General features: G+C 35.3%; 1 protein-coding gene across 4 annotated transcripts; it reads left to right on the top strand.

The window, feature by feature from the left end:
- The first annotated feature begins 1,529 nt into the window (after window positions 1–1,529).
- LOC104586616 (uncharacterized) lies at window positions 1,530–11,862 on the top strand. 4 transcript variants are annotated; one of them, XM_088889158.1, is made up of 7 exons: window positions 1,530–1,944; window positions 2,718–2,807; window positions 4,925–4,977; window positions 9,170–9,272; window positions 9,970–10,028; window positions 10,226–10,321; window positions 11,533–11,862. In XM_088889158.1, the coding sequence occupies exons 1-6, from the start codon at window positions 1,588–1,590 to the stop codon at window positions 10,293–10,295; spliced, it is 732 nt and encodes a 243-aa protein (XP_088745284.1). In that variant the 5' UTR covers window positions 1,530–1,587; the 3' UTR covers window positions 10,296–10,321; window positions 11,533–11,862. The 4 variants fall into 4 exon arrangements, 3 of the variants coding, with proteins under 3 accessions (XP_088745284.1, XP_088745286.1, XP_010242204.1); XM_088889160.1 differs by having other exon boundaries at window positions 1,531–1,944; window positions 9,982–10,028; XR_016077024.1 differs by lacking the exon at window positions 9,970–10,028 and having other exon boundaries at window positions 1,533–1,944.
- The last annotated feature ends 511 nt before the right edge of the window (window positions 11,863–12,373 follow it).

The following is a 12,373-nucleotide window of genomic DNA, read 5'->3' as shown; positions in this document are numbered from 1 at the left end:
TTTAAGAGATTAAATCAAATTTTATTTATAAATAATAATGGATTTTTATTCTTTTCTATAAATGCGTAAATACATGTCTAAAAAAGAATATTTATATTTGAAAGTGAAGGTAATTACTTTTTTATGCTCTTAAAAAAACAATTGTCTAAAGAACCCTCATATCAATGAATTGAATTTGGACCTATTTGCACCCATACCCCAAATAATAAATTCTTTCTAATGTTTCCATCAATACCCCATACACACCTAAGGGGGAAAATGTGATGTGGCCATATCAAATTAAATAATCCTTGGTGTGCCCATATCAAATTAAATCACTTGTCCATATTAAATTAATTTGCCACATTGTCTAACCTCTCAAAGACAACAAGCTACAACGCGGAAGCCCAAATAATTCTTGCTTAGGCTCAGTTTGGAAAGAGTACAAATACAAATATATAGAATAGAAAACTTTACCTTTTATATGTATTTGCATTGTACATATTTATATTTATACTCTTTCCAAATGGAGCATTAGGACCGCATCCTGTTTTATCTTCCACTATGTGAATGGAATTGGGGTCTACTGCTCACACCTACCTCACAGCCCCATTCCATCATATATTCGGAATATCTCTCATGAATAATAAAACACAAATACAGGAGGCATTTGCAATATAAGGTTAAAACATATTGTAAGGTCGGTGTGAGAGCAGATCCAGACTCGTAGAGTGTAAATTGTAATACATAAAAATATGGAGCAGACCCGGACTCCTAGAATGTAAATTATAATACATAAAAATATGCTTAATACCTGTCTAATCCATGAAAAACAAAATACCAATGAAATTGCTTGTCCATTAAGCCAAATCCTAACAGCGAAGTCAGCTGACAAACGTCCCTCACGTAGAATGTGGTCTGTTATTTCTTATGATCTGGATTAAATCCAAAGCCCATCAACTTATCTGGGTTTGGGTCCGAATGTGCTACGTTTGGGCCAAGGCCCAGATTTATCCCTCAAAATGGGCTGCCTAATAGCATTGACATGGATCTTACACTCTTACATTACACATGACATGATATTTGTTCACACCACCACCGACCACCATTGATCAATAAGGCTGTGTTTGGTTGCAATGTACATAAATTTATATTGATGCAAAATCATGATAGTGCAAATGATTTGAGTGCAAATTCTAACCTATTTTGATTTTAAATTTTAGTTTATTTTGTTTGATTGCAGTATAAATAAAGTAAATTAAGACATGAAGATTAAATAAAGTAAAATCTAAAACTAAAAAAATAAAAATTTGCATTTTTTTACATTTTTACTCCTATGCATTTGTATTAATGCAAATAAATTTACACTGCAACTAAACACAGCCTAAGAGTCCCGCTGTTGATTGAATCAATGGTGGTGATGCATCCATTGTTTGCCTTGTAGGTTTTACGGGGAGTGATCTGGGCACGTCCATTTTATTCATGATGAACGGCTGTAAATAACCGCGAGCGCGAATACGAAAGGATAGCAAACTAGAGAATCATGATTTAAACTTGGGCACTCGTTACGTTATCATTCCATGCTCGAGGAGGAGAGAAGAAGGGAAAATGGCTGTAACAGCACTGGCTTCAGTGAGAGTGGTGAAATCTTCATGGGACACGCAGCGAAGCCTCACTCCCAATCACACCCAACCCTCGTTGAACAACAAAAACCCTAGCACAGTTCGTCTTACACCCTCTCAAAACAAGCAAATCACCCCAACAACGACCCCAACCACTCTGAAGAAGAACTTCAATGTTTCTGAGCTTCTTGACTTGAAAAACCGTGATTCTACTGAAGGCACTGAATTCTCAGATTCGTATTTGGGTTATGAGAGATGGTTACCAGATCCACCAGCGGTTAAAAAGCCTCGATCGATATACAACGCAGCGTCTTTGGCATATATTGGTGATTGCATTTATGAGGTAAAATTGGTATATTCTGTCTTATGTTTCGCACGTTGTGTTTGTAAGGATTATATCGGAATTAACTTGCATCGGAATATGCTTTTCAAATAGTTTAATTATACTTGGCCGATGATTCTGAGGTTGAATGTTATAGTATTTCCTGTAATGCTTCAGGATTGGTGATGAGAAGTCATGGAAAAGAACTAGTTCAAGTGGTAGGAAAAAGGAATAATTAAAAAAACAGAAATACTATTGCATAAGTTGAAAGTGTTTACCTACCGTTTATGCCACGAGAAATCGCACAATGTAAAAAAGATTAAATTGGGTCTAAATTAGCAACAATATAAGTACTTTTTATTATGATCTGCAGGGCTGAAGACATACCTTGTGGTTCAGGTTACGCAAACAAGTGTATTTTTCAATGTTGATATGAATCTAATTATTTAGTAAAGAAAGAAACTATTAGCACGTGGAAGAAAAAACATAAACTGGGGAAATTGTTCATTCTAATGGGTGTTCTCGACCTTGTGACACAGTAAAGCAGCCTACCATATCCCCAGCTTAGTCTATGTTGTCTGCCTTTTTTTTCTCTCCTTTAAAACTGGACTGGTAATTGATAATACCTTTATTTCCTTTTTACTTACCTATGTTCATCATCATCATCATCATCATCATCATCATCATCATCATCTAAGCCTTGTCCAACTATATGGGGTTGGCTACTTGAATCCTGTTTTACCATTCCATTCCGTTCTGTTGACTTACCTGCATTGGTTTCTCAAATTGTGCAGTTATATGCTCGCAGGCACTTCCTGTTTCCTCCCTTAAATATTGAGGAATACAATGATCGTGTGACAGCAGTAGTACGTTGTGAAGCACAGGCATGTATTTGTTCTTCTTCCGTGCAGATGCTTGAGTTAATGGGAAACCTTATGCATGAGTTAAGAGAAAATATCATGTGTTAATTCTTATGCCATGTGGATGCTTTGGGATGGATGTTTTAGTCCATTCTTCGGTTAGTTCTCCCTATTTTGAACTTAATAATGATTTGTGATTATAACTATTTTGTCCATGGAGTGATTATTATGCATCTGACCATGCTCTGAAGTTTGTTCTTATACTTTTCTTTTAATACAATTTGTTCCCATGAAAAATTCAAGTAACAGTTTCCTGAAGGTGAAAGCACGAGCTAGTTTTTATTATGTAAATGGGATGCTAATGGTTGCCACAATCATCTCTTATATACCCGATCACAACCTATAGTCCCCTTGTACAATAAATCTCTCAAGCCTAAAAGCATTTATAAGAAAAGAAGAAATTAGTCATTTGGTGGGGAAGCAGTGAAGGAAAAGATTATCACTAGTGACCAGATGATTAAGAAAAGATGACATCAGCTATCTGTTTTCCATATATATCCCCAGATGTGTATTATGTGCTTGAAAGGCAAGGAGATAACTCGACATTTTTTGCTCCATTTCTTGGAGATAAGAAAGCTTTGGTACTTTTTTCTTGTTTTGATTGTGTTGGAGTGAGTGGTCTATTGCAGTATAAGAGAGTTTGCTTTTCCATTGGGAGTCAGTTGGACTGGGTACTGGGGAAAGACTAATGGAAGGTAGTTCCTCTTGCTCTTTGGTGGGGACGGAAGAAAGAAGCAACTGCATTTTTGAAGGTAAACTTTATCATTAATGCCTTGTTTGGAGTGTTCTCTACCTGGCCAACTTTTGGTTTCTTTCTACCTATGTATCCCAAGAAATCTGGTGGAGATTCTGCAGTTATCTTCTTATTTCTTAAGCATCACCTCTCTTACGATTCCAGATGTCCAGATCACTGTCTTCTTTGAAAGTAACTTATGAGGTAACCCGGGTCCTGCTGGGATAATGGGGTGTTCTCTAACCTGAAAGATACTTGTACCCAAGGATTAAAATTTCATAATGTATTGGGGTGTATCGGTGACCCTCCAATAGACCCCTACTGTGAGTGTTTCGGCATCTGACTTGTTTCAGGGGTAGACGGGCCTTATAACAACCCCTTGAACAGGTTTGAGAAAAAAAAAACTAAAAAAAAAGTGAAAGCAGCCAAAGATACTACAGGGTATGAAAATACTGCTAAAGCTGAGGTTATGGCCTTGCTGATTGGTTCAAGAATTTCCAAGAGATTGCATCATCCTTTTAGTTTTTGGAAATTCAGTGGATGCTATCAAATGGGATTTTATAAGTAGGCTCTGGTCCATGGGGATATTAGCACACTTTCTTAATGATATTGAAGATAATTTGAATTCCTTTCTTTCTTTAGTTAGGTATATTTCCAGGGGACAATCTGATTATTCATGTGGGAAGGTATTTGGAAGTTTTTTTTAACAGTAGCTCTTGCCTTCCTAATTTTTTGATTGATAACAGAGCTTCATTGGCATAGTGACATTGTGTACATCATTTCATGTACATTGTCTGCCTCTTTTACTATAGAAATGTTTTTTTTTTAGAAGAAAGAAAAGCATGATGGATCGTAGGGCCTTAAACAAGAGTTATATTCTCAATGTGGATGAGTAGATTAAGTCTCCTAAAGCAATGGAGCCATGATACTGCAATGTGATCTCTGCTCACTATCTTTGACATGACCCAACCTCCCAAGGTACTTTTATCAGTTCATTCAGAGATTCTTGACCTCTGAAACTTTTCTTGCTGATAATCTACTTAGAAGTAGTTGTCACTTGTCAGGAGAAATTCATTTTATTGTCGTAGCTTGGTTCATGTTTGAGTGTGGTCAGCCTGGTATATCTTCTTGTAAACTTGTACTTTGATGTTAATCTGTAAAATCTATTTTTTTATCCTGTTACTAATAGAAGAAAAATCTCTCCCTTACTATTTCTGAAGACACCACCAAATTGACTTACAATAATGCGTGTAGGAAAAAAGAATATTGATGCAATAGTTATCTTTCATGAATACTGAAAAAATTGCACTGAGTCTTTAAATTTATTATAATTTTTGTTGTCTTTCAGGATGCATTACTCAAGAAACTTCTAAAGGATGACTACTTATCAGAAAAGGAAAGGTTAGTGTGAAGTTTTAACCTCTCACAATACAAGCTGTCCCAGTTACTTGATTTTTTTTTTGTTGCATGTTTATTAAGGTGAATAATTTATAGTTGATGCTTTATTTGGTGAAGAATCAGTAATGGTTTTCAGTTTTTTGAACCATGGTTTCAGAATATTCAGTAATATGGTAAGAGAAGGCTAACAACCTTAATTACAAATCAACTCAACTAAGGCTTGTCACAACTATATGGGGTTTGCTACATGAATCCTGTTCTGCCATTCTGCTCTGTTCAGTGCCATGTCCATTGTTAAATTATAAGCCTTTAAACCATTTGTCATTTCATCAATCCATGTCATTTTTTGGTTTTCTCTTAGCTCTTCTAGACTCTTCAACTTGTAATAGATCGCATCTAACAACCTGGGTAGCCCGATATGTTGACTGGGGTTAAATGGAAGAGTTTCTGTTATTCTTCCTTGGATAAGATTGTTTGCAATTGCTGTTTATTGGGATAACTGGATAAGGTATTGAATCCTTTTCTTTTAATTTTTCATGCCCAAGAAAAAACCAAACTTTCAGCAAAATAGGATCTTGCTTTTATATACCATTATTTTGAGATATTGTTACAGGATTTTGACTTTGATTCAATTTTGGTGAACTGCTTTTAATTTTTTTGGGGGGTAGTCTAAGCTTTAGGTGGGGAAGCTCCTACTTTCTGTTCTCACTTTGAGTCTTGTTTTCCTCTCTTTCATCCCTTGAGTTTTATTTTCTTTATCAGTAACAGTTAACTATACTGATAATGAAAAAAAGAATTCTGTACCAGTATATCTGTGCCTTAGTACCCCTTTATATGAGCTAGCAAGAGTCACCCACCCATTGCATATTTACTTTTTCGTCGATTACAAGTTTCCCATCTGGGATATTAGATCCCAGAACATTTTATTCCCTTGCTCCCTGCTATTGGCTAAACATGAAACCCACCTATAAGTTATTCTCAATATCATTGCTATACTCTTAATATCCCTGATATCGTGTCTATAGTGCCAAGACCCTTCCCTCTCATTTAGGATCCATCCTGGCACCACCTATTAACATTTTCCACAAAAAAAGAAATCAAGGTCAGATTAACTTCTGCACTATTTCAAGAATTCAAAGAAAAAGAGGTTGCCAATCACTGCAAATCTTATGTTGAGGGTAATGCTCTTCATAGATTAAGTTGAAGCTTACATGTGCAGATTAAGGGAGAAAAGGACAATTACAATTTCAGAAGTGCAATTGAAAAGGAAGATATTCTGGCTTTTTCATCAGTAGCTGAAAGTTGTGACATGCACAAGGTTGGATTTTTCTGTTCAAAACTTTTCCAAAACTAGGGTTCAAAAACTGAAGAATTGGATAAGAGAATAGCAAAATTGCATGGGAGAAAAGTATCTTTTCTCCTCAAGATCAATTTTAGGATTTGAAGCAGATCAAATTGGATCCAAAACCATGAGAAAGATTGCAACTTTACCTACTAGAAGAGTCCTCACAAGTGCAAAAATAGTTGTGATGTTCATGCCCAAGAATCCGATCTCCTCTCTCTAGCAATTCAATCAGGTTGAAGATGGTGCAACCTTTGATATTGAATCACACGATCCCTTGAGAACAAAACCATGCTTGGCTGCCCAAACCATGTCTGTTGATGGAAGATTTATACAGTAGATGATCCTCAAAAATTGCCTTCTTGAAGGTAATTCAAAGGAGGAAGAAAGGAGAACACAATTGCAAGTTTGATCCTAGGTGAAAGCTAGTGTTTTTTGACTGAATTGTGTTGTCGAGAGTGCCCTAAACATGTAACCTGTGTTTCTAGCCCTTAATAGGTATTTAAAGACTTCTATTAAGTCTCTAAAAAACCTTGGAAAAGTCCTAATGCAAATGGTTATTGGCTGGATTAAGATAGACCACTAATTCAGTCCTAGTTTGACTAGTCAAGACTAGTCATGTTTCTGGTCAAACTAGAAACATGCCAATTGGATTGGACCATTATTGGGCCCCCTTACTCACTTAAAGTGAATTGGGCCCAGTAGGCCAAATTTACTCTAATTAAAGAATAAAGAGTGAATCACCTAATAGGTTATGAACATTTCAGCCCATTCGTATCTAATACTTGCTTCTTGGGCCTCAGCCATCCATGAGTCCAAGTCTTAATGGTCCAATTCAATTATATGTCAATCAGGGTTTTGGGCCTAATAAGACATTTGCTACATGATCTCTCAGCCATTAATACCTAACACTGGGATTCAGGGAAGGACTTATTCCCTCAACATATAGCCCAATGTCACACCCTCTCATTAGCCCACTGTTGATAGTTTTAACTACCACTAAAGAGAGTATGTTCACAGATATTCTCTTTGTCTGACAAAGTGGTTGATCCTATCACAATGATCACTTACCCAGATACCCCTCATAACTACTCCAACATACACAGATGTTCACCATAAAAGGATCTCACTGATTGCTATATCAAAAGCAACTTAGCTGAATATCCGGTTGAGTATCATTATCATGTCAAGGATCACAAGCAGCTATTCCACCTATCCAAAAGTCCAAGAATAACCTAGAACTTGGTATAATTCAATGTTTTAGGTAAACACCCATTCCCACACTTTGGGTCGCAACCCTAGCAAATGAGATATTCTACTCCATCACTTAGGCAGTGTGTGAATGTCAACCTTGTAAGGATTAGACTACCCAAGTCGGCACTGGTTGAGAACATTTAGACTATATACCGAATATGGTGTCTCAAAGGTAATCCTAAAACGTAGTGTAAGGGTTAAATTAGCAAAAACATATCACATGACACATGAAATAATTGTACTTTTATTCATAATAACAGTCAATTACAAACACAATTGGACCTGAGGGCATACACTTTAGGGGTGTCCATGAAAAACCGAAAGACCAAAAAACTGAACCAAACCGAGAAAACCGAACTAGAAAATGGCGGTTAACCGAACCAATCGATATATATATATATATTTATATGTATATTTTATATATACTTTTAATATATGTCACATATTTTCTATCTATTATAATAAATATACATGAAATTATATATATGAAATTATAAATATACATATATTATATTTATAATAATCTATTTATAAATATATTATATATTATATATTTTTATAATATTTATCATATATTATATATCATTTATTATTTATAATATAATATTATACATATATTTATATAATATATATTATAAATATAAAAAACCAAAGAATCGAAGAATCGAACCGGTCAAAAACCAAAACCAGCAGACCGGTTAACTGGTGGTATCAGTTCGGTTTTGGTTTGGAGAAATGGAAAAACCGGTGATACTGGTTCGGTTTGCAAAAATTGCCCATGGTTCGGTTAACCAAACCGTGGGCACCCCTACATACACTATTCAATAGTAGCAACCTTGAACCTCTTATGTGAGGTATGCATTTCAAATATACTCTTTAGACTTCTAAGTTGGTCAGTAAACAGTTTTTTTTTTTTTTTCAAGCTAGCATACCAATCATTCACTAAATGACCTTTCAATAAAGCTGAGAATGTTAGCAATTAAAAACGCCACTAAATGATCTTCTCTTTTTTATCATCTTTTAATGATTTGGTCTAGAAGTAGAAATGGGGAGGTGTTTACATTATTATTAGGAAACAGCCTTCTCAGAATGAGTGATTTAAAATCTTAACCTTCTTTCTTTTCCCCTTGTAAAAGCTGCTAATCAAAGTGCTCATGGGAAAGTTCTGTTTGGAGTTGTTTATTTCTTATTGAACTATTGCTGGTTATTTATACTGTCTCTTTGGTAATCCAACGGGCTCAACCTGAGACCTTAAAGATTCAGTCCTCATGCAAACCTCTTTAACAAATATTAAAGACTGAAAATTTGTGCATCTTCTCATTAAAACAGGACTAATAGTGGTTAATTCATTAGCTTCTTGATCAATTTAGATGTTTTTTAGATGGATCTTTTTTCAAAGGGCTGAGCTTGATCTATTTACACCATTAGGAAGTTAGTTAACATCTGTATCTTGGTTTCAATAATGTGTTTATATCTTTGAATTAGTTTCTATTCATCTCTTGGACTTGACTGCTTGCAACCTCATTGGCATTTTCTCTCTTGTATTCATTTCTTTATTCTCTTAATCTTCCTCACAATTTCCAATAAATTTGGGTGTAGGGATGTTCTTCGGTGGGGAAAAAACATTGGTTCAGGAAAAACACGGACTACAAAGAGAGCTGGTGTATCTGTGTATAATAGAGCTTCATCATTGGAAACACTAGTAATTCCCTTATGCTTGTGCATGTATTAAGAAAATGATAATTGACATATCAAAAGCCCATTGATTTTTCCTTCTTCCATAGAGGCTTTCCAATTATTTTGGTGTTATCAATAAGTCTTGAATGGAAGATAGGATAAAGTTAGTTTATTTTATAGTTTATCAGATTCTGTTGAGTGCATCATTATATGGTTGTTGTCAGTCATGCTTGTGTTTAATATGTCCCAATTAAAGGCATCGTTATTAGTAAGTTTGTTTTTTTCTAAGTTTCCTGTTTGTGAGAGAAAAAGGCAAAAGTAGAAATTCTTTAGTGAGTATATTGCAGCTGTTGAGCAGTTGAATGTCATCCAAATAGTTGCATTCAGCACATCTATCTGGGTTGGAGTAGGTTTTGATGTGTGATCATATGTAGGTGTCTCATGTCTAGCTAGCTACAAATGCTAGGGCATCAGGATCAAATTGCAGTGTAGTGCCCTCTTACCGAGAGATACCATTTTAGGTGCTAGCTAATTTAGAGTTTGTTTTACAGTGTAGTTTTTTTTTTCTTTTTTTTTTTTTTCAAACTAGGCTTATTTACATGGCTCCTCCATATGATACAATATAACATGCCTACATATGATTGAATGCCTGAGTGTTTGAATATAAGGAGTTTTCATATACAGTGTTGTAAACTTATAACTGGAGTCTGAAGTTGGAGTAGATGTTGATGCAGGAGGGGGACTGCAATTGTGGGAGCACAAATTTCCAAAAGCTCCAAAGGTAGTGGTGAGCTTTGGGCCTCAGGCAGTCAGGCCTGATTAGCCCGAGGCCTGGATCTCCCGGACCGAGTTTTGTTTGGGCTGGCCTGAGACAAAGCCTAATCCTGGACCTACCTATTTACTTAGATATCTATAATATTATATAGGAGTTGCTTGATTCAATGGTAAAATCCCAGGCTGACAAACATGAGAATGCAGGTTCAAGTCTGAGAGTGGCCAGTTCAAAAAAATGCCAAAGGTTTGGTTGTATCCAGTCCACCCCTCCTAAGACCCTGATAGCAGGACCAACATTGGGTAATGTCCCTTATCTGTGTAATGTATTAGATATGTAGTCCATACTCTAATATGCATATATGTATGTTATGTTTATGTACATGGGGAGCAGGTTTATTGGATTGCTTATAGCTTCCCAAACAACCCAGAAATCTTCCGTGTGGAAACAGGAAACTTTGTTCTGGGCTCAAATAGAGTCCCCATATTCCTCTCCCCAGTTTATATTCATGGAAGAATTTTCATCTCAAATTCTTCTATGGGGAACTTCTATATTAAAAAATCAAAAGTTTGAACAGCTATAATCTATTGGGAAAACACAAATGCAATGTTGGTTATAGGGCTTATGTGAACTGTGGCATTGAACACATGTTCAATCTAGTGAGCCTTCTAATTGTTAGACCATTCTACCAGATTAGGGAGGGTAGATTTTTTATATATAAAATGAACCCCTTCTGTTCCCAGAATAGCTAATCCGGTTGTTGATAGTCATGTAAGAGAGAGAACATTGGAGTCCTATCTGTACTGGGGGTTTTCACCTGAGCTGAGTGCTATTTTTTATATATTTTGTATGAAGGACCAAATTGAGGGCCTTGGATGTCCCTGAATTCATGATTGTTCTGTAGTGTCTTGTGGCTTTATTCTTACCCTTTGATACTTCAATAATATACTAGTTGGGTCTTCTGTGCACAAAGGCACATGGAGGCCCCTTGTTATCCAATTTCATGAATATTTGTTTATTACATCAAATTAATCTACTAATGGGATAAAAGAAAAGGGTGTAGTACCAAATAAGAAGAGATGGATAAGAAAATATTAACAGAATTCAATGTCCTGTTTATTGCAAAGTCATTGTACAAACTTTTATCAGAATAGTAAGTTATAGTACTATTAAATAGAACAAACATGAAATTTAATGTGGAGTCCACTTCTTAATAAAGTTTATGTTTACTTGTAACTCTTATGTTTAATTCTTAATAAAATTTATTTTATTCATCAAAAAAATGTGGAGTTTACCAAATGGAGAAAAAAAACTGTATTACAAAATTAGAAGGTTAATCAAGTATGAACTTATGGTATTATATGATATAGGCAACACTGTCTTCAAGAAACAGGACATTACTGGTAGTCTCGTCATGTTTTTTTAGAAGATTAGATACTTATGCCTAAATAGTGAAAGAGGAAATGATGCAAGTTATCTGAAAAAGTTTTCTCATAAGAAGATTTTTTTTTAGGTTGGCTACCTTTACCTGACTAATGTGAAACGCTTGGAAGAAGTCATGCAAAAGTTGGGATTCTCAACAGGTGATTCTGCCCAATTAATCCTGAAAGAAACACAGTAAGCTGAAATGAGAAATTTGTGGAGCCCATTTCAAACCTGCTTCTTTGTATCAAGTTCTCTGTATATCCAGCAGCACAACTCTCAACTGAGCTTCATTTATACATGTTACTGGAATTATCTATCTATATGCTTTTATAACCATGAAATTTTCTGTTTGCTTAGGCTTTATTCCCATTAATCTTCTTAGGCTTTATAACCATGCAACTGGTTCTTTTTTTTCCTACATTAATCCCATGCTTCTATCTATCAAATATAATTCCAAGTCATGTGCTTTGCCTTGATTGAAAGTTCCAGCTTCCCAATTATGGCATCCAATTTACAGAATTTTCTTGTTATTTTCTCTCACCTTGGTCTATCCATCCACTTTTAGCTTTAGGAATGATGGTTAGAATTATTAAGCATCAAAGACATGGACGATTGAATTCTCGGGCATTTTAACCAACTATATGTTGTACAAAAGGCATCTAAGTGGCTTCCCTAGAGATGCACTCAAAAATTACTCACATGTGATCATCATCATTCAAGTCAAGACTTATGGGATTTGCTGAAACTTTGTGAAAAATTGATTAATATAGCATGTTAGCTAAAGCCATGTCTCAATGTGAGGACTTATGGACTTCTTCATGCTTAAAAGCCTTGTAATTGTCCCTAAAGTAGTTTTTGTAGTTATTTAATTTTCTCAATGGAGATATTGTAGGTGAAAAATTGAAAATGGAAGTTCATGGTTAATGGCT

This window comes from Nelumbo nucifera, chromosome 6 (assembly GCF_055504915.1).
Source record: "Nelumbo nucifera cultivar China Antique chromosome 6, China Antique-T2T, whole genome shotgun sequence".
Taxonomy (NCBI): domain Eukaryota; kingdom Viridiplantae; phylum Streptophyta; class Magnoliopsida; order Proteales; family Nelumbonaceae; genus Nelumbo; species Nelumbo nucifera.
The sequence above is the reverse complement of the archived record's forward strand: the minus strand, read 5'-3'. Positions and strand labels throughout refer to the sequence as shown.

Coding starts and splice junctions, on each gene's coding strand:
- LOC104586616 (XM_088889158.1), top strand. CDS start 1,588: ATGGCTGTAACAGCACTGGCTTCAGTGAGAGTGGTGAAATCTTCATGG. Junction 1,945..2,717: donor TTGGTGATTGCATTTATGAG/GTAAAATTGGTA, acceptor CAAATTGTGCAG/TTATATGCTCGCAGGCACTT. Junction 9,273..9,969: donor CTTCATCATTGGAAACACTA/GTAATTCCCTTA, acceptor AAGTTGGAGTAG/ATGTTGATGCAGGAGGGGGA.